This window comes from Pelmatolapia mariae, linkage group LG14 (genome assembly GCF_036321145.2).
Source record: "Pelmatolapia mariae isolate MD_Pm_ZW linkage group LG14, Pm_UMD_F_2, whole genome shotgun sequence".
Classification (NCBI taxonomy): domain Eukaryota; kingdom Metazoa; phylum Chordata; class Actinopteri; order Cichliformes; family Cichlidae; genus Pelmatolapia; species Pelmatolapia mariae.
The window spans coordinates 26,320,131-26,346,976 of NC_086239.1; the positions used below are offsets into that span (position 1 = coordinate 26,320,131).

The 26,846-nt window shown below is 40.6% G+C and overlaps 1 protein-coding gene across 1 annotated transcript; it reads left to right on the top strand.

Moving 5' to 3' along the window:
- Window positions 1–21,766: 21,766 nt before the first annotated feature.
- On the top strand, window positions 21,767–25,799 carry LOC134641287 (extracellular calcium-sensing receptor-like). The gene is made up of 9 exons (XM_063493639.2): window positions 21,767–21,876; window positions 22,129–22,423; window positions 22,598–22,684; window positions 22,918–23,187; window positions 23,396–23,602; window positions 23,695–23,970; window positions 24,356–24,583; window positions 24,679–24,802; window positions 24,889–25,799. Exons 1-9 carry the CDS (start codon window positions 21,767–21,769, stop codon window positions 25,797–25,799), a joined length of 2,508 nt encoding a protein of 835 aa, XP_063349709.1.
- The last annotated feature ends 1,047 nt before the right edge of the window (window positions 25,800–26,846 follow it).

Genomic DNA, 26,846 nt, shown 5'->3' on the forward strand with positions numbered 1-26,846 from the left:
GAGTTGAAGGGGGGGAGGGTTGTTTCGCTGGTGTAACAAGATGCTCAGTTCTTCTATAGTTTCGCAGACATCAGCAGGAAGGTCAGCATTCTCCAGTGCATTCATGAAAGTCCTCTCTTGGGTCACAATGTACTCCAGAAAATCAAGGTCAAGAGGGTCGTTGTTGAGGACATACTCCAGCCTTTGCCTAAATCTGGACAAGCACTCCTGAATGAATATATTCTGAAAAAGGCAATGCAATACAATGTCATTTAGTATTAAAATAACTGTTAATAATAAGTGTCACTTAAGGCCATTACAAACCATCAGCGTTCCCTTCACATTTTAAATCCACAAGAATTTAACAATAATAAGCACAGTTTCATGGATTTCCAGCGCTTTAATTAATTAATAGTGCTTTTCGGGAAATCTTAAATTGAGGAAACTTGCAATTTCCTCACACCTGAAACTAGCCTGTAAATTTTCCCTCATCCTACTGTAGGGGCCTCTGCATATGTGGACGACTCCGGCAGGCTACAAGATGACAACTTTGGAATTCTATTGAAAGGAGTCTTTCATATTTGTTTGTCAATGCTGAACCCAGGGCAATCTACGCTAAATTAGCGTTTTTAGCTAACAGCTACAACACGCATAAACGTTACTGTACGGGTATTATTTGTTAACATGACGCTTGTTCTTATACATGTAATACATGTATTACCAACCTGAGAGTTTCTCAACTGGTCTTTTGACATCACGAATGTCTTCTGAAGAATTACTCCAGCTCAAGATGTCGTAGATTGCCACTTGCGGTCCGCTAGTAAAACGAAGTTCGATTACTCTGCGCTCGATTACGCTTGAACCGGAACCGGATGTAAGTTCCAAAAAACTGAATTTTGAAACTGAAATTGAATTGTAGAACTGAAACTGAATGGTGAGAAGTGAAACTGAAATTATTCAAGAGCTGAATTTTTAAAGGATAAAATGCAGTTTCAAAGCAAATGAATTCATTTTCAAAATATAAAATTCAATTTCAATTTAGTGATGATCATTTTCAAACCATAAATTCAATTTCAAATTAGACTAATTCAAATTCAGTTTTCAAAAGCATTTATTCAAGTTACAATTCAGATTCAATCTGAGCAATTCAAATTCAAATTTAACTTATTCAAATTCAGTTTCTGATGGCACAGATTTCTGCCCATATACGGCTACCATAGTCAGGAGCCTAATCTGGGTCCAAAACTCCGTCCGCTTCAGGTCCCAAAGTCAAACAAACACTGCAGCATCACTGAGAGTTAAAAAGTGTCTAAATTCTTTAATCTTTAATAAAATGGTCAGCGTTGCTGCTTTACCAGGTGTAACAATTAAGTTTAACATCCAGGCATCCATGAAAACAGAATTTTCTTAATTTAACGGAGTTAGAAGTTAGCAGGAAGTTAGCTCGCTAGTTTCCACCTAAACATGATATGCCATGTTCTGACTGAGAGATTTCTGAACAAATTAAAATGTACAACTCTGCTATCACTTCCAACATAAATGAATACAGAAAGCTAAACAGCAGTGACTTTTTTAGGGTTACTGAAGTTAGGTTAGCTGGTATATAATGATGTGCTACGTGATTGATAGCAACACAGCTATGTTAGCATAACATAAACAGTGAAGCTGGAGGATGAACGCTAACTTTTTTCCACTAGATAAAAATTAACGGGAGGGTTACTGATGGTTAGGGACAAATGCAATCGCATGGCAGGATGCTGTAAACGGACCAAACCTCAGTCAGAAGAACAACTGAAATAATCCTCTTTAGTCATTACTATACTGCAACAACATGGGGATAGAGCAGCTGTGAGAGAATTCAACATTAATGAATGAAGTGGAGTAAGCGCAGTCTTTGGCTTTCCCCATATTCCAAAATGTGCATCGTCTCTTTGCTGTTACTGTCACCCAGCATAATTTGCAGATATTGCTTGCAGCCGCTGCAATGCTTTCAACCAAAACAGGAGCAGCTTGATGACACCATCATCATGCGCTATCGCGGTAGAGCGGTATAGTCAAAATCTCTACCGTTGGCCAAATTCATATCGGTTCTACCGTATACCGTTTATACTGCCCACCCCTAGACACTACCCTAAGAAGCTCCATTCCCACAACATTACTGGCCTTGTGGATCAGTTTATTTAGTCTGTTGGCATCTGTGACTCTCAACCTGCTTCCCCAGCATGCCTCAGCAGTCTCAGGTGAGTGAACATCCACTGGTGTGTAGAAACCAAAAGGCAGGAAGCAATGAAAAGTCCAGATAAACCCCAGCACACTGTACACACACACAGATAAGGAGAGAGACGAAGCAGAGACAGCTAGAATCAACTTCAAAAAGTTTGGTAAGATTGGGTTTCTTTGATTCCATGTGGAGGGGAATGTTCTTTGTGGAAAAACAAACCTTTTGACCTGCTTGATAGGCTGGTGCAGGAGTTCCATGAAGATCAGCAACACATTTATTTTGATCTCTGGTTCTCAGGAGTTCAGATCAGGTTGCTTTCTATAGATAGTGACACCTGTGGAGCTGATACTGTGCTGAGGGCATCATTACTTCACCCTCCTCAAGCAGAAGGGAAGAGAGTAGTTTGATAGTCAAGGGATGCCTCAAACAGTGACAGATCCATGGCTGAGGATGTCATCAAGTTATGCCATATTCCACCTTATTCCCCTCCAGGTGGATTGTATTCTGGAGGCAATGCAGCAGAGTGCGAATTCTAGCTCCTGTTTCACACGCTCTGTTTCTCTGTGGATGGAAAATAGGATAAACTAACCTGAGCTCAAGTCCTGGACAGAACTCCTTCCATGAATATTCCAATGAATAATTTTCAAGAGGATGCAAGGCACGTAGAGCTGGTTGGGGTGTCCACCACTTGAATCCGGATCCTTCTACTAAGCATCCTCTAAGGATTCAATTTCCAATGTTGTGATACAAGAAGGAGGTAGGATGGTTTCATCTTCGGGTTGGTTATCTGTGGAGGAGAACTGTCTGGATAAACAGTTCCATGATCCGATTCTGTAGATAATGGAGAATATAAAGCAAGGAAAGAAAAGGGCGCACAAGGCTTGTCATGCATTCATCCTCTTGGGAGTTTGCTGGCAAGCAAGAGTTTTATGGTCCGTCCAATCAGTGCCCTCAAGCCAGTCTCCACTCAGCCAGTTTCCATTCTTCCAGCCGTCAAGATGGTTCTGGAAGAATGGAGAGCAGCCCTGTTGCAGCGTTCTGCTGTACGGATCAAAAAGAGCCTTTTTTATCCTTGACACAGCTGTTCCCATACCAGGATGTGATATTCTGTGTGAGGATGCTATCCACAGTGCCTCAGTGCTATCCACTTTTCTTGTTTTTTACTTATTTTTTGCACTGGTTTACATTCCAAAATCCTCTAGTCTTATAGTATACGACGGCAGATCACTTGTAAACATCGGTGACAAGGTTGCACATCTAATCTTGGACACTTTTAAACCTGACCCATCCTGGCCGCCAGAGATTCTACGCGGCGCGGAGAACAACAAAGGACGGGCCGCTCATCCGAGGCGTAGAACAAAGAAGCGCCGGGGGAGACGCGCTGGCATTAGGAACAGACTGAGACAGCAGGCGCATCGCGCACCACTGCCCAGTATCCTACTGGCCAACGTACAATCCATGGAGAACAAGCTCGATGACCTAAGAGCAAGAGTCACCTTCCAACGTGACATGAGGGACTGCAACATTCTGTGCTTCACGGAGACATGGCTGACCCCCACCGTGCCGGACCAGGCCGTAACTCCGTTGGATTCATTCTTTGTGCTCCGCGCGGACAGAACGGCAGAGTCGAACAAAACCAAAGGTAGAGGAGTGTGCTTCATGGTAAACAGAAAGTGGTGTGATGCCAGGAGCATTTCTACTCTTTCCAGCAGCTGCTCGCCACATCTGGAATTCCTGAGCATTAAGTGCCGCCCTTTCTATCTGCCCCGTGAGTTCACCTCGGTCATCGCCACGGTGGTCTACATCCCACCCCAAGCGGACACAGGTATGGCTTTGTCCGAACTACATGATGTGCTGAGTTCGCTTCAAAACAAGGATCCGGGCGCAGCCCTCATTGTAGCAGGAGACTTTAATAAAGCGAACCTCAGACAAGTCATGCCAAACTTTTACCAGCAGGTCTCGTGTCCAACGAGGGGGGATCGAATTTTGGATCACTGCTACACACCATACAAGCAGGGCTACAAAGCTGTCTCACACCCGGCTTTTGGGAAGTCTGACCACAACGCCATCTTCCTCATTCCCCAGTATAAACAAAACATACGGAGGGAAGAAGTAACCACGAGGGAGGTGAAACGGTGGTCTGCCCAATCAGAAGCTACGCTACAGGACGCACTCGACGACGTCGACTGGGACATGTTCAGAGCATGCGCAGTCGACATCAACGAGTTTATGGAAGTAGCAGTATGCTTCGTCAATATGCTAGCGGAGGAGATTATCCCCACTGCGAGAGTCACCACATTCCCAAACCAGAAACCGTGGATGGACAGATCGATCCGCGCTGCAGTAAACGCCAGGACCGCCACCTACAACGCGGGTCTCGCCACTGGCGATATGAGCGCCTACAAAGCGGCCTCATACGGCGTGCGGCGCGCGGTGAGAGATGCTAAACGCCGGTACCGGGAGCGTGTGGAGTCCCGCTTCCTCCAGGGCGACACACGGAGTATGTGGCACGGACTACGCACCATTACGGACTACAAACCCAGGGACACTGCGCCGATCAACGCCGACTCTGCATTCACCAATGAGCTGAACCAGTTCTACGCCCGTTTCGAGGTTAGCCAGGCGGCTAATGCCATCTACCGCCTGACTACCGAGGACAGTGACGTCATCAGCGAGAGACCGGTGACCAGCATCGCGGAGCATGACGTCCGAGCGGCATTGAGGAGAGTGAACACAAGGAAAGCGGCGGGGCCAGACGGCATCACCGGCCGTCTGCTGCGCTGCTGTGCTGACCAGCTAGCAGGTGTGTTCACTTACATCTTCAACGAGTCCCTGGCGAAGTCTGTGGTCCCCACATGCTTCAAAAGATCCACCATCATCCCGGTGCCCAAGAACAGCAAACCCTCATCCCTGAACGATTACCGGCCAGTTGCGCTGACCTCGGTAGTAATGAAGGTGTTTGAGAGGCTGCTGAAGAACATCATCTCCTCCTCCATCCCAGACACCACAGATCCGCTCCAGTTCGCCTACCGACCCAACAGATCCACTGAGGACGCCATCGCCCACGTCCTGCACACCACCCTCAGCCACGTGGACAAGAAACAGGGTAACTATGTGAGAATGCTGTTTGTTGATTACAGTTCAGCCTTTAACACAATAGTGCCCAGCAGACTGTTCAGAAAGCTGAGGGATCTGGGACTCAACAGCCGTCTGTGTGCGTGGGTGTTGGACTTCCTCACTGGCAGAACTCAGGTGGTGAGGGTGGGTAGGTGTGTCTCCGACAGCATCACCATCAACACAGGAGCACCACAGGGGTGTGTCCTCTCGCCACTGCTCTACTCCCTCTACACTTCAGACTGTGTGGCCACCCACGGCTCCAACACCATTGTGAAGTTTGCTGACGACACAGTGGTGTTGGGTGCCATCTCCAACAGCGATGAGGCGGCCTACATGGACGAAGTGAAGAATCTGGCATCATGGTGCCAGGACAACCACCTCCAGCTGAACGTCGGCAAGACCAAGGAGCTGGTGGTGGACTTCAGAAGGAGTCAGCACAGAGACTACAAGCCCTCCAGTGGAGAGGGTGCAGTCCTTTAAGTATCTTGGCGTCCACATCTCCTCAGACCTGACATGGGCTGCCCACATTCAGGCCCAGACCAAAAAGGCTAGGCAGCACCTGTATCACCTACGACAACTGAGGAAGTTCAGGGTCTCTCCAAAGATCCTCAGGATCTTCTATACAGGCGCTGTGGAGAGCATCCTCACACAGAACATGACATCGTGGTTTGGAAACAGCTGTGTGAAGGACCAAAAAGCTCTCCAGAGAGTGATCCGTACAGCAGAACGCTGCTGCAGGATTGCTCTCCCCCCGCTTCAGGACACCTACACCAGGAGATGCCGGACTAGAGCAACGCAGATACTGAAGGACCCATCCCATCCTGGCAACAAACTGTTCCAACTTCTACAATCTGGTAGAAGGTTCCGCATCATCCGGGCAAGGACAGAGAGACTCAAGAGGAGCTTCTATCCTCAAGCCATCCGGGCCCTAAACCAACCCCCCCCCCCCCACACACACACACACACCCGCCCTCTCACATCATCTATAATTGACTGAGACTCTCCTCCAGACACTCAATTCCTTTAACTTTAAATATGTTTATATTGTCCATTCTGTAAAATAGTTAGATGTCTATTCATATTAATGTACAGAACTCACCTGCTTGCTGCTACTACTGCACATTCACCCAATGTATATACTATATATATATATATATATATATATTTATAATGTTATTCCTCTACCCCCCCCCCCCCTTTTTTTTTTTTTTTGCACATGTTGAGGAGCGTGTCAGGATACATTTCACTGTGTGTTATACTTGTATAACTATGCATGTGACAAATAAAGAACCTTGAACCTTGAACCTGTATAGAAAGTTCTGAGGATCCGTGGAGAGACCCTGAACTTCCTCAGTTGTTGGAGATGATACAGGCGCTGCCTAGCCTTTTTTGTAGTGATGTGTCGGTCGCGAACGAAACGGCTCTTAGAGCCGACTCTTTGAATTGAACGACGCGAGCCGGCTCCTTATTGGGAGCCGTGGGGTTTTTTTCTTTCTTTCTCTCACCCTCTTTCTCGCACTTTTTTTCCGCTTCGCTGCGCACGCGAGCCTTGTGCTTTGCGCTGGGAAGAGGGGGGAGGGGCGGTAGTTACACTCGCAGTAGCACAGGAACAGAGCGGGAGGAAGAGACAGAGAAAGAGACCCAGGGACAACAACGTCACATTAGAAAGATATAGTAATCATCCACAACTATTTTCAGTTGCGAATGATAAAGGATTCAGAAAGTTTATTCATGCAGGCCCATATGACAGAGAATGTGCATGTTCTTTTTGTTTTCATATTTTAAATTATATTTAATTGTGTTGTGGTTTGCAGTGTTTTGTGTTGTTTCACTTTAAATATGTTTAAAAGGAAAAAGCTGAAAATTTAAATAGTTAAAAGTTGAAATGTGAATAGTTGGTTTTTGTATTTTATAATTTATTTATTACATTTAATGTGGAGTGAATAAATAAAAGTATATTTACAGTGGCCCCTAGAGACAAAGCATGTACAAATACTCCAAAACACGTAAAAACTCCAAAACACGTAAAAACTCCATAGCACGTACAAACTCCGAAGCACGTACAAATCCCGAAGCAAGTACAAACTCCGAAGCACGTACAAACCCTGAAGCACGTACAAACTCCAAAACACGTAAAAACTCCAAAACACGTAAAAACTCCAAAACACGTAAAAACTCCGAAGCACGTACAAACCCTGAAGCACGTACAAACTCCAAAACACGTACAAACTCCAAAACACGTAAAAAGTCCATAGCACGTACAAACTCCGAAGCACGTACAAACCCAGAAGCACGTACAAACTCCAAAACACGTAAAAACTCCAAACCCCGTAAAAACTCAGAAGCACGTACAAACTCCAAAACACGCACAAAACACAACAGAAGTGCTCCAGAGTGCTAGGCGCAGTGTTGAGCTTTTGTTACCTAGTGGCTACACAAGCCAGGAAGTACCAACGACCGGATTTGGTATGTGGTAGTAACAGGTAAATGAAGATTTTTTTTTTTATTATTTGAATATATATGAGTGCTTGTGTATAAATACACAAACAATACACATATGCTTTCAATTGTGTTATTTAAGTGATCTAGGTAGCTCTGTTGTGGAAGTTCAGTTAACACTAGAAATGTGTTTTGGAGTTTGTACGTGCTTTTTGGAGTTTGCACGTGCTTTGTCTCAAGGGGCCTCCGCATATATTTATATATAAACATATATAAATAAAACAATTTTTTTACATTAGTAATTCCTTTTGTGCATAATTTTATATTGTTGTTAATAATAAATTGATATAAGCAACAAAACAACCTGAAGAGCCGGTTGGGAGCCGAAAGAGCCGGTTCTCCAAAAAGAGCCGGAAATCCCATCACTACTTTTTTGGCTTGAACTGGAATGTGGGCAGACCATGTCAGGTCTGAGGAGATGTGGACACTTGAAGGACTGGACCCCCCCTAGGCTTAAGAAAGGTGGTGGTGTTGCTGCCTTTGTTAAGTCAAAATTTGATGCCACAATAGTTCTATCAGAATCGATTTGCAAGCAAATGGAATTTTTGGCTCTGAATGTGAATATTGCAAAGGGACTTTATATAACAGTTGTTTGTTGCTATAGACCTCCTTCTGCTTCTACAGAAGCTCTGCATTCTTTAAATTTTCTCCTGTCCAGACTAAATTATAGTGAGCTTGTTTTAGCTGGTGACTTTAACTGGGATTGGCTCAAACCTGTTTCAGATTATTTGAAATCTTTCTGTGATTCTATCAATCTTACCCAGCTGGCCAATTTACCTACTCGGCCGAATCTCAAAAGCCCTGAAAAGTCTACCTTGATTGACTTGATTTTGACAAATGTTCCTCATAAATTTTCATCCTTGAGTGTCTTTTGTAATGACTTAAGTGACCACTGTGTTGTTGCTGTTATCAGAAACACTAAGGTGCCCAAGTCACAACATCGTATTATTTTTAAAAGGACTCTTAAACATTTTAATGAACAAGCATTTTATTATTTTTATCTAAGTATGACTGGAAGAAAATAGGATTGATCCCTGATGTAGAGTTAGCAACAACATTTTTTAGGGATGGTTTTATGCAAATTGTGAATAAACATGCTCCATTAAGGAGATTTAGGATAAAAGGTTGTGAAAACCACTGGTTCTGAAGCGAGATCAATCAACTGGAGACCAGAAAACAAACGACGGAGGCTCCAGAAAAGTGCAATCAAAGGATGAGTTTATTAGCACAGGAGAAGAAATATCAGCATATGTCTTCTGACAAAAATACACTGGATGGGGGCTTTATAGCACAGAGGATTTACGCCCCCACGTACACGTCAATTACAGATCAAAAATACATTGTTTACAGACAAGGGTACATCTTGTACATTTTTAATAGCTATAAACAGACATATAACTTCTCTTTTCTATAACACTTGCCTTTTAAGGTAATAAACTTCAAGCTTCAGGGTCTCTAAGGGCTAATTATTGACCCTCGTCACCAATCACTAAGTAAACCAAAGTGCAGCAGGTCTCAAAGAGAAGCAGAAGACACTTGGGCCTTCGCTCAGGCCTGCTGCTAGATTTATGTGTATTGTAAGCATGCATGCAATTAACCTGCTATGTTCTCATATTCCCTCAACATGTATCACCTGGACATCGCGCCAGTGACGCTTAAAACCCTCTTGGACGGAACATCAACTCTAAACAAGCACAGATATGCAATGTGTATAAAATGAACTAAACCTATGAATAGAAAGGTCAATGTGATGACAAACATCTTCAATGCAATATGAGCCCTGTAAGAAATATTACTGATGAAATAATGCTGTAAAACATGTTATTAATGCAGTTATCATAAGGCAGGTTATATGGTAGCAATAAAAGAATTTCTGAATCCTAACAGTTCTCCCCAAAGCTGGCAGATATCATTCATATCTATCTAATAGATTCCAATTGGTCATGTAAATGGAGAGTCTTCTTCACACGCTAAGGTTAATTATGGTGTTCCACAGGGTTCAGTGCTAGGACCAATTCTGTTTACATGATACATACTTCCCTTAGGCAGTATCAATTCAATTCAATTCAATTTTATTTATATAGCGCCAAATCACAACAACAGTCGCCTCATCAGAAGGCATAGCATACATTTTCACTCCTATGCAGATGACACCCAGCTCTATCTAGCCATGAAGCCAGATAACACATACCAATTAGTTAAACTGCAGGGATGTCTTAAAGACATAAGGACCTGGATGACCTCTAACTTTCTGCTTCTTAATTCAGATAAAGAAAAATATTTCTGAAAATCTTAGAAATATGGTATCTAACCAGATTCTTACTCTAGATCGCATTACCTTGGCCTCCAGTAACGCTGTGAGGAACCTTGGAGTTATTTTTGACCAGGATATGTCCTTCAATGCACATATTAAACAAATATGTAGGACTGCTTTTTTCCATGTGTGCAACGTCTAAAATTAGAAATATCCTGTCTCAGAGTGATGGTGAAAAACTAGTTAATGCATTTATTACTTCTAGGCTGGACTACTGTAATTCATTATTAATTCATTATAATCAGGATGTCCTAAAAACTCCCTAAAAAGCCTTCAGTTAATCCACAATGCTGCAGCAAGAGTATCTTAATAACCTTATAGTACCATATCAGCCCATTAGAGCACATTGCTCTCGCACTGCAGGCTTACTTGTTTTTCATAGAGTATTGAAAAGTAGAATGGGAGGGAAAGTTTTCTGTTTTCAGGCCCCTCTTCTATGGAACCAGCTTCCAGTTTGGATTTGGGGGACAAACACTAACTCTACTTTTAAGATTAGGTTTAAAACTATCCTTTTTTCTAAAGCATATAGTTAAGGCTGGATCAGGTGACCCTGAATCATCCCTTAGTTATGCTGCAATAGGTGTAAACTGCTGGGGGATTCCCATGATGCATTGAGAATTTCCTTTTCAGTCACTGGTCTCACTAAACGTGTTAATAGACCTCTCTGCTGAATCACACTTGTTATTAATCTCTGGCTCTCTTCCACAGCATGTCTTTCATTCTGTCTTCCTTCTCTAGTTCTCTAGCAGAAGATGGCCGCCCCTCCCTCTGCTGGAGGTTTCTACCAGTTAAAAGGGAGTTTTTCCTTCCCACTGTCACCAAAGTGCTTGCTCATAGGGGGTCATATGATTGTTGGTTTTTTTCTCCGTATGTATTATTGTAGGGTCTAGCTTACAATATAAAGCGCCTTGAGGTGACTGTTGTTGTGATTTGGCTCTCTCACAAATTGGCTTCTTTTCAGACAATTAAAAAACAAATGTACTTCCTCTATTAAGAGAGCTAAATCAGAATATGTCTATTTGTCTATCACCACAGAGAAACTACATAATCCACAGAAGTTCTGGAAAATCATTAAGTCTCTTTCAATGAGTAAAAACTCACATGCTCTACCCACCTACGTTTTTAAGGATTCTGTTCCTGTTTATGTTAAGAAGGAGATTATGAATTGCTTTAACAATCACTATATCTCCCGGCTCTTTGTTTGACTCTCTAAATCCAGTCTCTGTAAAATCCTGCACAAACTTTCCGGTGTACACTGGTCAGCCATTGAACTTTCTTCCTTTTTCTGTGCAGGAAGTCTGTAAAGCTCTTAAATTGTTAGATCATAGAAAATCTTCAGGACCCAATTTACTAGATCCTTACTTCTTGAAGCTGGCAGCTGATTTTGTGGCAGAGCCGCTCACAACACTTTTCAACCTCAAACTGGATATGAGTGAAATTCCCTCAGTATGGAAATCAGCTTTCGTTGTTCCTCTATTGAAAGGGGGCGACCCAGCACTTTTAACTAATTATAGACCAATATCTAATCTGTCTGTGCTGGCAAAAGTTCTTGAAGCTCTTTTGTGTGAGCAATTAAAGGAGTTTTTACACATCAATGCCATTTTATCTGAATATCAATCAGGCTTTAGGAAAAATCACAGTACCATCACAGCTGCAGTGGAAGTGGTAAATGATTACTGTTGATTTGTTGAAAGCATTTGACACTGTTGATTGTTGTATTTTAAAACTTAGACTCCTTCAGTCAGGGCTTTCTGAGAGAGGAGTGGGATAGTTCTCAAATCATCTCAGTAATAGGTCTCAGTGCATTAAATCTGATGGTCTATGTTCAGAATTTGTTACAGTACACAACGGAGTGCCACAGGGCTCTGTATTAGGCCCCCTTCTATTTATCATTTATATAAATAATCTTGGTTTAAATGTGCCAGATGCAAACTTGCACTTCTATGCTGATGACACAGTTATTTATAGCTGTGGTTCAATTCTTGTCCATCGATTCCTTACAGAAAGCCTTTTTTGCTGTCCAGCACTCATTACTTCATCCTAAACTTGTTCTCAATGCAGACAAAACAAAGTTTTTTTCTAAATCAAGGAAATGGGCCCAAAAGATTCCTTCGGTAACCACTCTTGAGGGTAATAAAATAGAGTTGGTTCACACATATAAATATCTGGGTATGTTGATTGATGACTCGCTCACCTTCAAACCACATGTAGAGAATCTCGTGAAAAATCTGAAGTTAAAACTGAGATTTTATTTTCAAAGTAAGTTGTGTTTTTCTTTTAAAACAAAGAAGTGGCTTGTTGCTGCAACATTTTTACCTGTGCTAGATTATCGAGATATTCTATATATGAATGCTCAATGTCTTCGAACGGTTGATACTGTGTATCATGCTTCTCTGAGGTTTATGACTAATGGTAAATTTCAGACTCACCACTGTGAGTTATACTCCCAGGTAGGATGGCCTGCTTTGGCTAGTTGGTGGAACTCTCATTTATACAGTTTTGTATAAGGCGATACTTGGATTGCTGCCGTCCTATGTATGTTCCCTGCTTGCAATGAAACATGCTGGTCGGTATTTACTCTTCTTCCGCAACGTTACTTGTTGCTTTCTATTCCATTTGCCCAAACTGAATTTGACAAAAGAGCTTTTATCCATTTAGCACCCTTGGCTTGAAACAAACTGCAGAACGACTAGAAAATGACTGAAGTGCTTTTAAATCTAAACTAAGAATCCTTGAGCCAAGTCCATAACATGCAACTGTTTCAATTAGATTTACTGTCATTTTACCTGAATTTTTGAATTTTCTATTTGAACTTTACAGAATTTTATCTTAATTTATTTTATTTTTATTTTCTTATTCTTTTTTGTGTGTTGCTGCTGCTGCCTGTGTTTAATTGTGTGTTTTTGGTAACTGTGAGATACTTGCTGCTGCCTATTTTGGCCAGGTCTCCCTTGAAAAAGAGGTTTTTAATCTCAATGGGATCTTCCTGGTTAAATAAAGGTTTTTAAAAAACCTGACATTTACAGGTAAAAGAAGCATATTACATCATTACCCTAAAAATATTTTTATATAATGTTGTTAAGAGTATATATTTCAGAGATAACATTAAATAGTCTAAATGACTAAAATAAAAAGTGCCATGTACACATAGTTATTGTTTGCTACAACTAATCCAATGCAAGTCCAGTTGAAGCATATAGTAAGCTGGGCAACAGCAAATGCTTCGTAAATCTCACTGGGGATTGTTCTGAAAAAATTAGGGATTGCCTAGATTAGCTTATTTTAGCTTAGCTCGTGACTGACTTGCTAGGAGCATGGCCTAGCAAGTCAGGCCAGCTAACTGTGAATATAGTTAGCAGGTGATTCAACAAAGAGTGTGCATCTGAAGATTACAATAAATTTTGATCTGAATATGAGATGAGTTTTTAATTAAATGGACTATATATATAAGCTACACAAAACACCACTGTGAATTGTAACAGGAACAAGAAGTGATACTATACTACAGAGAGAGCCAACATCAATGGCAGAATTTCTAGGCATGGCCAAGTGGTGGAAAATCACCTCTTTGGTGGTTGCAGGCTTTCATCTCTACTATTTGCAGGTTGCACTTTGAAATTTGCTAGGATTTATTTTAGTGGCCTGGAAAGTAGGTCCAGGAATCAACTAATTTTTAAAGGGTAGAATAGCAGATAAGAACCTCAAAAACTGTATTTTAATACTCATACAAACATTATACCTTTACTTTTAAAAATGACCAAAAAACGGAATGGCCCCTATAATTAACTTTAAATGCATAAACGTATTTCACTTAAGCAATTTATCAGGGACAAGCAAAAAGCTCAATCAGATGATAACAAGTGCATAATCAAATTATTTTAAAATTCAACATTTTGAAATTAAGTAAAAAAATTTTAGTTGAGGATATAGGGAACATATCAGCTGTAGATGAATTCTTCTAGCCATACAGGATGAAATCCTTTAGAGGAGGTAGAAAGGTCCCAAGACTTCCTCCAAGTTCCAGTCCTGCATGTCAGCAATGAGCAGAGCAAATCTAAAACATATTAAATCCTATTTGTGATCCACAGTTGGTTGGAAAAAGAAGATTCAATCCTACACTAAAGAGTACACACATACACACCAGAATTATTTCATTGTAACGATTATACTCTTATTCAAATTTATTGATTCTTGATTATATTTTGATTGGATGCCTTATTTGGTTGAAGTAGGAATAGCTATCAGCCAAAGCACATGCATTAAACCAGGCATGTCCAAAGTCCGGCCTGCGGGCCAAATGCGGCCCGTGTTCAAATTTCCAGTGGCCCGCAGCCTCTGTCATAAAATCAATAATATGCGGCCGTCAGCACAGTTGACCACAGTATAAAATACACACGTACAATAACCCTATTTTATATTTCACCTGAAGATGGCAGTAGACTTATGGCTGCACTATTGAGGCGTGACCCTTTTTAAGCCCATTTCTAAAATGGCAAGTGTAACTAAAAAAAGGAAAGTTGACAGCGAGGGCCGCCACTTCCAAGATAAGTTGAAATCATTGTATTTTTTCACTGAAATACGAAACAGCTGTGTCTGTCTAATCTGCCAAGACACTGTGGCTGTTTTCAAGGAATTCAATATTAAGAGGCACTACCAGACGAAACATGCTATCTACGACAAGCGAACTGGGAAAGAACGTGGTGAAAAATTGAAGCAAGTCACAGCTGTTTTAACGGCACAGCAGCGCTTTTTCACAGGAGCCCATGAGTCAAATGAAAATACCTCAAGGGCAAGCTGATTGCCAAGCATTGCAACCTTTTTCTGATGGTGAATTCATTAAAGACTGCATGATGAAAATGGTGGAGAACATTTGTCCTGAGAAGAAGCAAGAGTTTGCCAATGTTTGCCTGGCTCGTAACACTGTGGTGCGAAGTACTGAAGAAGTTTCATCTGACATTAAGAGACAGTTGGATATAAAAAAGAGTGGAGTTTGACTTTATTTCGTTAGCTTGCGACGAAAGCACGGATGCATCTGACACCACTCAGTTACTTAGTTTTTTTGAGAAGAGTGGACAATAAAATGAACGAGAGTGAAGAGCTACTTGACCTCCAGAGCCTTAAGGACCAAACAAGAGGAACAGATTTATTTACTGCTGTTTGTTCCGCTGTAGATGACATGAAACTACCGTGGAATAAAGTCACTGGTATTATTACGGATGGCGCACCTGCCATGGCTGGGGAGAGAAATGGATTAACAACCCTAGTCTGTAACAAAGTCAGCAAAGAAGGAGGTAAAGCTATAAAACTCCACTGTATTATTCACCAACAAATACTCTGTGCTAAACATTGGAAATATGACCATGTTATGAAACCGGTGATAAAGGCTATTAATTATATTCGCTCCACTGCGCCACTGCCAGTTTCAACAGTTTCTACTCAAAATGCAGGCTGAATATGGAGATGTTCTGTATCACAATGACGTGAGATGCCTCAGTCGGGGGTCTGCACTGCAGCGCTTCTATAGGGAGGAAATCGGACTATTCTTGGCATAACACAACATCTGAACATGCTGAACATGAGCCTTCAGGGGCAGAATGCAGTGGTAAGCCAACTGTATTCTCACATCAAAGCCTTTGGGACCAAACTGCTACTTTTCCAAAGACACCTGTCACAAACGCAGCCCAATACCACACATTTCCCATCGCTACAGGAAATAATGACCAGTTTTCTACAGACAATATTAGTGCACAAATGAGGAGGTATGCAGCAGAGATCTCTTCTCTGGCTGAAGAGTTTCAATAACGCTTTTGGGATTTTGCAGCTATTGAAAAGGAGATCATGCTTTTCTCCTCTCCTTTGTCCATGGACCCTGATGACGCTCCTGACCATCTGCAGCTGGAGCTCATTGAGATGCAGTGTGACACCGAGTATCGCAGTCGGCACCAACAGATTAGTGATGGTAAATTTGATTCTTTTTACTGAATCGAGTTTTAATGAGTCACTCACCAAAGTGAATCGGGTTTTTTGAGTCATTTGATTCACTGAGTCAGTTGACCAGAGAGTGCAAAAAATGTACATTTTCACTCAAACTTAATTTATTTTCTCTTTTCATGTAAATCCTACTGCTAAGATGAGTGATTCTAAAAGAAAACAACTATTTTATAAAGCAAAAAAGAGCAAAAAAATTTCTAAAGGGAACATTTATCTTGTTTATTTTTATTTTATTAGTATTTTCCTTAAATGTGTCAAGTATATATTTTCTCATCTAAATGTCCACTGAGCCGTGAGCCAGGGGGCGGTAATGCGCCTTAACATTGGTTGCCAACCAAGAAGAAGAAGCTGTGAGCCCGGAGGGAGGGGGTGAGTGAGTGAGTGATTCGTTCGCTCTATGATTCAGCACAGGAGGGAGGGGGTTGGCGAGTCCTGAGTGACTCGCTGGCTCTACGATTCAGCACAGGAGGGAGGGGGTTAGCGAGTCCTGAGTGACTCGCTGGCTCTACGATTCAGCACAGGAGGGAGGGGGTTAGCGAGTCCTGAGTGACTCGCTGGCTCTACGATTCAGCACAGGAGGGAGGGGGTTAGCGAGTCCTGAGTGACTCGCTGGCTCTATGATTCAGCACAGGAGGGAGGGGGTTAGCGAGTCCTGAGTGACTCGCTGGCTCTACGATTCAGCACAGGAGGGAGGGGGTTAGCGAGTCCTGAGTGACTCGCTGGCTCTACGATTCAGCACAGGAAAGGAGGGGGTGAGTAGCTCAAATGTGCTGTTAGCATGTTAGCAGAGCGATGCTACTGTGAACCAAGGAGCTATTGTCTTGATGTGAGCTTCTACTCAGGGTTTTTTCTTCCAGTTCAGAGCAGAAATGTTTTTGTTAAGATACTGGATGTTGTGTATTTCTCCACAATTTTAATTATAAGCTAGATATATTGCTGCTAACAGCAACAGGGATGAGTCAGTTGGGCTTGTGAATCATGATTCATGAGTCAGTAAAGTGATTCTCGAGTATTGAACGATTCGTTCATGATTCGCGCATCACTACAACAGATCCCTCTTTTTTTACTTTAACTGCCAGCTGGATAAAGGCAGGTTCCAAGAGATTCGAACATTTGCTAAGAAAATGCTGAGCTTCTTTGGCTCAAAATACTTGTGCGAGAAGACATTCTCGGTCATGAAAAAAAAAAAATAAAAAAAATAACATTGCAAGTATTAAGACCGGAAAGCTATAACAGATTATCTTATTGCATTTCAGCAGCAGGTTATTTTTGTGATGGCTAGTGTGACTTCACTCGGGTGTGCAGGCTTGCTGAATGGAGGGAGTGACCGTTAATGAATGTAGCTTAGGGGATTAATGAGAAGAAGCAGGGGATGTGTCATGGAGGAGTGTTCTGGCATCGAGGCGACGACACTGCAGCCCCCATCCTCGTCTCTACTTACAGTGATTACATGTGAGCTCCTGTCATGTGGTATAAGTGGTTTTATGAAATTGTATTAAATGCCATTGTTTATGCCTCAAAAAAAAAAAAAAAAAAAAAAAGATACTGGATGTTGTGTATTTCTCCACAATTTTAATTATAAGCTAGATATATTGCTGCTAACAGCAACAGGGATGAGTCAGTTGGGCTTGTGAATCATGATTCATGAGTCAGTAAAGTGATTCTCGAGTATTGAACGATTCGTTCATGATTCGCGCATCACTACAACAGATCCCTCTTTTTTTACTTTAACTGCCAGCTGGATAAAGGCAGGTTCCAAGAGATTCGAACATTTGCTAAGAAAATGCTGAGCTTCTTTGGCTCAAAATACTTGTGCGAGAAGACATTCTCGGTCATGAAAATGAACAAGCACCATGTGAGGATGAGATTAAGTGACTCTCACTTGCGTGACATTTTGCGCATGCCACTGGTTTTGAACCAGACCTGGGACATTTACTTCAGTCAAGGTCTCAGTATCACCCTTCACGTTAGTGCAGGCAAGTTATTTGTTTATTTTTTAAGTCTTTTTTCTTTGTTGTTGTTGTTTCTTTTTAATTGACATTCAAACCAGGTCTCCTAAACCCTACAAATTAAATAATAAAATCTAATTCGGCCCGGATGCCGGTTTTTCAATTTTGTATTTTTGATCCAAGTTTAAAATTGTAATAATAAAAAACACATCCATTTTTGTTTTTGATATGTGATTCAAAATTAAATAGCATATTGTATTTTTATTTTTTTTTTGATGGTCAGTTTAAAAAAAACAACTAAAGAACGAGTGATGTACGGATTTATATGGCCCACAATGTTTTGTACTTTTGAATAAGTTAACTCTTAATGTTTTTTTCCTGTTCACATGTTTTGAATTTAGATGTTTGATTTTGCTTCATTTTGTGTTTTTCAAATTCAATATTTTGGTAAAATGTTTAATAATAAATAATTCATAATAAAAAAATTATAATAAAATTTGTGTGTAAAAAAAGTAAAAAAAAAAAAAGTCATTCATTTGCATTTAATGTTAATGATTCCAAATATTTCAGGCTGAATGGTTGGCCCCCACACATTCTCACCTTCCCAAATCTGGCCCTCTTTGCAAAAAGTTTGGACACCCCTGCATTAAACTCTGTCATAGGACTGTGTTAAATTACACCCACAAAGGCTGGATTTTAGGCCTTTTGCTTAATGTTTGGATGAAACTAAGCTGAGGGATCATGACACTGGGAAAGTCTGTACCAGCATACTGGAGGGTCTATCTGTTAGCTGAACCTCTGATTCAGGAGGAACAATGAGGTTTTCATCCAGGCTGTGGAACTGGACAAGCTCTTTATCCTCTCAAGGATATTTGAGAAAGTGGGCAAGTGTGGACAGAATATCTTGGTCTGCATAGCTGGACTGGCCATCGGGCATACCGGGCATCTGCCCGGTGGGCCGCTGGCGATTTTTTGTTTTTATGGGCCGATGGATTTTTTTTTTTTTTTTAGGAAGGGTATATATAATGAAAGGTGTTGGATTGGCCAATTGGTCATGATCGACTCTGGGCTGGACCATTTACAGCCGAGGAGGCCGGATGCACCCTCCCCCTTGTTTAGCAATCTTATAGACGAACTAAAGAAAATGGAGAACAAAAAAAGGAAAGGAGGTGTTTATGAAAATATCACTAAATCTGTCATTTATTAATTTTAATATTAATTAATGATCATGTCTCACCTCTATGTTCTTGGTCTTAATTTAAGGTTTCTACCATGTGTTGTAGATAGTTCAGGAGGTTAACTCGACCAAGCAGTCTTTTTGTTTCCGCTATGTACTGTTTAAAATCAAGAATAGGGAGGATGGTGTAGGTTTAAGTTTATTAGATTGATACATATATACCAACAAGGCAGTGTACATCAAAGCAGTTGTTTTCATGCAAAGGCTTTATGGTTTTTCCTATAGCGATTGACAGATCACGTGACTTTCGCGCATTGCATGCCGGGAACTCGTGGCAAAACAATCCAAGTACCGCATCAAATGCAAGCATTTGCAGCACCGCAAAAAGTTCATTCTCTGGTTCAAATACCTTCTTGGTTTTTCTTTGCCGCACAAAAAAGGAATGTACAAAACGAAGGAGAATAATGCCGGACCGTACAAAGACAGACTCGACGAAAAGGCAAAGAAAAGATACGAGGAAAAAATCAAAGGAGTGAAAGGGTCAGACCCTTACGAGCACACAGAGTGGACAAAAGACGTTAGCGTGCTGCCCAACTTTCACCACGCTCAGATTTATAATTATACGGTTCTTGGAGTGAGTGCATACACTCATGAAGTTTTTAGTAACTTCAGGTCACTGCAACAAGCCCAGGTACAGTTTACCGACGGATGGGTACAGGACCTTGAAATGCACTGTGTAGAACGAAAGACCATCGTACAAACAAAGGTAAGTTTACCAGTCTCACAAATCGTCGTCATAAACACACATTCGTTAACCGTTTATTAATATAACCTTTGAGCTCAACGGTAATTAATTAGTAGTGGAAATAATTTCTGGTACGCATTACAGAAATGTAGCAGTGACAATAATATTGTATGTTGTAATCGCACTGGACAATTAGTGATACAAAACAACTGTTTTATCCTGTGAATAAAAGTATATGTTTTTGTCAATGTACCGTGGTAATAACAGAAGCGAAACGCAATATTGTGTCAGGACAATTCACTATTTATGCACAATAAATAAAGGAGCATAGCGCGACAATTTCTGTTCAGCGCCAGACTTGCTTGTAACCTATATCACCAATTATGTTAAGAAAAATGACGTATTAACTACTACAAAACACTGACCTTTGTGGAAATGCTTGGAGCAGACTAACATGTGAGCTGGAGTGTTCTGAGATGTTATATTTGGTATATCCAGACCATCCGTCGGCTCTTACTTCGGAAACATGGCTTAAAAAATTTCTCTTCAACGACGTAATCCGATATAAAAACGATCTCTTTCTTCCCGTGGCTGTCATACGACCGGCTATTGCAGTTAATAATAAACAGCTTCTTGCCATTTTTTGGGTTTCTTTTTATCGCTGTGTAACTGAGTTCAATTGAAAGCCTGCGTGCGCTAGTACCTCTTGCCACAAGTTCCCAGAATCCTTTGCGGTTTTACCCCTGAATGACGTCACATTTTCAATCTCTATCCTGGTGGGCCGGTCTCTAGTCAAAATGCCCGGGCCGATTTTTTGTCCCAGTCCAGCCCTGTTGGTCTGTCCAGGCTGGTGGATGTTCTCCACTATGATGGCCTCAGGATTTCATCTTTACTTTTTGCAGATGATGTGGTACTGTTTGCTTAATCAGCTGGTGATTTCCAACTTGGATTGGAGTGGTTTGCGGCCAAGTGTGAGAATCAGCACCCCCAAGTCAGAGACCATAGTTCTCAGCCGGAAAAGGTGGAATACCAACTCCATCTGGGACAAATTACTACCCCAATTGAAGGAATTTAAATGTCTTAGGGTCTTGTTCACGAGTTTGGGGAAAGTGGAGCATGAGATTCACTGACGGATTTGGGAAACATGTGCAATGATACAGGCACTGTACAGCCTGAGCTAAGTTTTTAATTTACAAGTCAATTTAGATTACAATTTAGATTTAGATTACAACTATTCAACTGTGGCCACGAAATCTGGGTAGTGATCAAATAAGTAAGTTGTTGTCCCTCTCTTTTAACTCAAATATGGACTGGAGCTTTTAATATGATGCTGTTGTACATTCCACATTAACTCTGCTGTACATGAATTATGTTAGGTTATTTTTGCTATTCTTCTTTTGTGTCACCTGATATGTACACTGAAACACCTGCTACTCTGACAATTCTTCAGTGAGTTATTACTGATGACTAATTTACTCACAGAGTGTTCCCTGAGTTTGCCTGGATACAAAGCAATCTCAAATGAAAAGTATACTCCGCCTTCTTCCCTGATGGGTTGTGTGCAAGATTAAACAACACAGTAAGTCAATAAAAGGGAATGGCAAACAATAAAACCTAATGACTGATCTCAACAATTCAGAAAGCTGTCATGTGCTCATCTTTGCAAAACAATTTAGTCGTGGTTGTTTTGCTGTGGTCCTGTGTTTTTTCTACTCTATCCACTCCTCAGTTTTCTTTGTCCTGTCAGCTGCAGGGACAGTTTCATCTAAATGAGATGCACAAAACTGGAGATGTGGTTCTGGGTGGACTGTTTCAAGTCCATTTCTTTTCAAGTGTTCCTGATCTGTCTTTTACCTCGCAGCCACAGCAGCCGACTTGCCATAGGTAACAAAGACAAGGAAAAAGCAAGAAAAAAATAGAATAAGAAAACTGTCAAACATAGTGCCAGTATAAATATGTATTTTATATCTGAAATAACTACACAATGCATCTTCTTTTTCATTTTTTCCCTTAATATATGTCTTTAATTGTTATTCAGTTTCCTTGATTGTTTATAATATTTCTACTTTTGCAACATTTTAAAAAGGCACTCGTATATGTATATATATATTAGTAATGAATTTTTTCTTGTCTTAGTATGTATGTCCTAGGATTTAAGTCTGCACAGACTATGGCCTTTGCTATTGATGAGATCAACAGAAACTCAAACCTGCTACCAAATGTGACTCTGGGATATACTCTGTATGATAGCTGCCTTGAACTTGGAATTGGATTCCGTGGAGCATTGTCATTAGCCAGTGGTCAAGAGGATCAAATTGTAGTAGATGATACATGTGTTGGAAATCCTCCAGTCATAGGGATTGTGGGTGATCCGTCCTCTACAAATTCTATTGCAATCTCCAACGTCTTAGGTTTGTACAGAGTACCTATGGTAAGTTTTCTGCTTGACCATGTAACAGTTGTCTTGGATTACGTTGATTTAATTAAAAAATATAAACCCATTTTATGAACATAAATAAATAAAACTAATAATGCAGTCATGATAACAAAGTTAAGATATTGCTACATGGATAGCTCTCCAATATACAGTCTGTATCTTTCACAGGTGAGTTATTATGCCACATGTTCCTGCCTGAGTGACCGTCAAAAGTATCCATCCTTCTTTAGAACGATCCCAAGTGATGCTTTCCAGGTGAAAATTTGTCATCAAAATTAAAATGGAAACGCAAAAGTATGTTTCAATATCTGTGTAAAAGAAGAACAAAGAAAGATATGAAAATATTAGAAATAATAATATAATTAATTTTTCAGAATTATCCTCTATTTCGTTTCTGTATTGTGTCAAAGAATAAAGCTAAATTGCAATTATATTTAAAGTTTTTTTTTCTTTTAAATGCACTTACACTTTAATCTGTATTCACTTAGGTACGTGCAATGATCCAGATTCTCAAGCATTTCGACTGGACTTGGGCAGGTCTGCTTATCACTGATGATGATTATGGGCTTCATGCAGCCAGATCCTTTCAGTCTGAGCTGAGTGTGTCTGGTGAAGGTTGCCTGGCCTACACTGAGGTTTTACCCTGGGACAAAGACACAGAAGAACTCCGGAGGATTGTTGATGTGATGAAAACCTCTACAGCTCGAGTTGTCATTGTCTTTGAACATCCTAGTCGCATGATACATCTTATGGATGAGGTTTCGCTTTAAAACACTTTAATAATTACTAGTTACAGAGGTCTTCATAATTATATTGTGTAAAACATGTATTACGTATCATTGTGAGTACAGAAATAATTACAAAAATGTGCTGATTCAGAATTCATTTTAAAGATCAAAAACTGTTTCAGTAAAGAAGTTAGCGGTTCAATATTACTTCATAGATTTGATCTAATTTAATTCACAGGTAGTAAGACAAAATGTGACAGGCCTACAGTGGATAGCCAGCGAGGCTTGGACAGAATCTGCCGTGCTCCAAACACCTCAGTATATGCCATACCTGGGTGGTACACTGGGTATCACCATTCGTCAAGGAGAAATACCAGGGCTCAGGGAATTCCTGTTGCAAATACGTCCTGATCTACATCACAACAGCAGCTACGGCAATAGCTTGGTGAGACTTGAACATTTTTACTGTGTGTGTGTGTGTGTCACAACAATTATATATTTTATAATGTGTAACAAACATTTTTCAAAATATTTCAGGTGAATCAGTTTTGGGAATTTACATTTCAGTGCAGATTTGCTCCAGCTCCAGCAGGCTGGCTGGAAGGTGGAGGTGCACTATGCACTGGACAGGAAGATCTAGGAAATGTGGGCACTGAGTACTTGGACATTTCCAACCTGCGGCCTGAGTATAATGTGTACAAAGCTGTTTATGCACTGGCGTATTCCCTTGATGACATGCTGCGGTGCAAGCCAGGAAGAGGGCCTTTCAGTGGGAACAGCTGTGCCTCTTTGCAGTCACTGGAGCCTTGGCAGGTGTGGTATCATTGTACACTCCACCTTTGAATACATTGTTTTTGGCATGCTTTCAGAAATTCTGAAAAGGGATTTGCCATACTTGTGAGTAAAATTAGTTAAGGCATTTAAGTCATGGAGGTCATTAACTTCTATACAGGATTATTAGTAATGTGCCTTGGTTGATTGAGACTTAGATATAAATGACTTTATATATGTAGGTACCATAGATAGAATATTATATTTGATTACTGAACTGAAAAATTGCCATTGTTTGCACTGTAAAGTTACTGGAGCCATGGCAGATGTGATATCATTTTAAACTACATCTATGAATAACTCATTTGTTCTATAATTAGTTTTGGAGCAAAAAGTAATTTACTTATTATACATTCCTTTTAAAAAGCTTGTTTATTACATGGAAAGAGTGACCTTCACCACTCCATTTGGCGATCAAGTGTCATTTGACGAAAATGGTGATGTGGTACCAATTTATGATGTTATTAACGCGTTGTGGCTCCCTGATGGAAGTACTAAAATTCAGAAAGTGGGTGAGGTTAAAAGGACAGCTTTAAAAGGTGAGGAACTCATACTTGATGAAGACAAAATCTTCTGGAACTTTGAATCGAAAAAGGTTAGATATGTTTTTATTTGACAAGTACCTTTTATGACATTTACAGTATATACAATTGTAGCATGCAATAAATATTTATTTTTTATGTCCAATAGCCACCTCGATCAGTATGCAGCGAGAGCTGTCCTCCTGGTACCCACATGGTGAGAAGGAAGAGAGAGCCCGAATGCTGTTTTGACTGCATCCCTTGCTCTGAGGGAATGATAACTAACAAGAGCAGTAGGTCTTTGTCTTTCTGTATGACATATTTGATTTAATTTCTGTGAAATATAAGATGCATTTCACCATCAACCCCTTTTTGTCAGACTCCTTGGAGTGTACCAGTTGTCCAGAGGATTTTTGGTCAAACCCCCAGCGTGACCACTGTGTTCCTAAGAAGACAGAGTTTCTCTCCTATCATGACCCTTTGGGTATTTGTTTGACAACAATCTCCTTACTGGGAACATTTATATGTGCTGTTGTTCTGGGGATCTTTATCTACCATCGCACAACACCTATAGTACGTGCCAACAATTCAGAACTTAGTTTCCAGCTATTAATGTCACTTAAGTTGTGTTTCCTGTGTTCACTTTTGTTCATTGGACGACCTAGGATGTGGACATGCCAACTCAGGCATGCAGCATTTGGGATCAGCTTTGTGCTGTGTGTCTCATGCATCCTGGTAAAAACCATGGTTGTTCTGGCTGTGTTCAAAGCCTCCAAGCCAGGAGGGGGAGCCAGTCTGAAGTGGTTTGGTGCTATGCAGCAGAGAGGAACAGTTCTGTTTCTTACATCTATTCAGGCAGCCATCTGCACTACCTGGCTTGTCTCTTCCTCTCCAACTCCACATAAGAACACCCAATACCACAATGACAAGATAGTGTATGAGTGTGCCGTTGGGTCCACTGTTGGTTTTGCAGTGTTATTGGGCTATATTGGTCTGCTGGCTTTCCTCAGTTTTTTAATTGCATTCCTGGTGAGGAATCTCCCTGACAGTTTTAATGAGGCCAAGCTCATCACATTCAGCATGCTGATCTTCTGTGCTGTGTGGGTGGCCTTTGTTCCTGCTTATGTCAGCTCACCAGGAAAACTTGCAGATGCAGTAGAGGTATTTGCCATTCTTGCTTCAAGTTTTGGACTCTTGATCACACTGTTTGGACCCAAATGTTACATAATCCTGTTGAGACCAGAGATGAACACGAAGAAAGCTGTTATGGGTCGTGGCGTTGAGTCATAAAATTTTCAGTTTATGTCAAAAGGAATTTTATTTGCACAGTTTAGGCCAAAAATTAAATAAACAAATAAAATTAACAAATGCTAAATATTAAAGACAGTTATTTAGTCGTTTTTGTTGCTGTTCTTTTAAAATGCAGTTTAAGTACAAAACAACCAGACTTTTCAAAGAGAAGCATTGACTTTGTTATACTCGACTGTAAAATTAACCTATTAACCTCCTAAGACCCAAACTCTTTCATGGCATGCAATTTTAATTACTCTCTTGCTATTTGGGCTGATTGGGACCTGATGAATGTAAAACCAAAGAATTACAAGATTTTTTTTTTTTTACCTGATGTTTGTTTCTGAGAAAAATGAGATCCACATATGAGGACATTCGTTTTAAATTTCAATAGAACAGTGGCAGTATAACGTCCTCGCATGTGGAAATCAGGCCCTTGTAGAGCAAAATGTAGCATTTTGGTCTAGCCAACCCAAGATGTTATGTCCACATATGTGGACGCCAGGTCCTAGGAGGTTAAGGAAGTTACATGTAATTGAAATTATTTTAATAAAATAAGCTTTCAAGTTGGATTCATTTAGCAGTTTTACTCTATATTCTTGTATATTTGGTCTGTCTTGAACTGATGGTGATCAAAACCATACTGATCATTTCACAAAACAACTCAGACAGGACTCAAATACAGGTCTCAACTTTCAAACTTCAGTGCAGAGTATTTTCAGTTCAAAATGTGCGACAATCAGAACTTAAAAGTAGTGACAATGCCAGGCTCCCCGACACACAAAGCTCTCCAACAGTTTTCTTAGAAGGTCTCTCCAAATAGACTCTAAAAAGATTCTCATCCAGAGAGTTTATCTCCAAACCAGATTCAGAATCAGCATACTTTATTAATCCCTAAGGAAATTATGTGGGTTACAGTTTCCCCAAGACGGTAACAGTAACAGTTTAAACAATTTAAACAATATGATATGTTACAGATTTTTACAAATTTAAGAAATAGCACTAATATATACAAATCACTCAATTATGAATATCAAGAGTTAACAG

Coding starts and splice junctions, on each gene's coding strand:
- LOC134641287 (XM_063493639.2), top strand. CDS start 21,767: ATGCACAAAACTGGAGATGTGGTTCTGGGTGGACTGTTTCAAGTCCAT. Junction 23,971..24,355: donor AGTCACTGGAGCCTTGGCAG/GTGTGGTATCAT, acceptor CCTTTTAAAAAG/CTTGTTTATTACATGGAAAG. Junction 24,584..24,678: donor GGAACTTTGAATCGAAAAAG/GTTAGATATGTT, acceptor TATGTCCAATAG/CCACCTCGATCAGTATGCAG.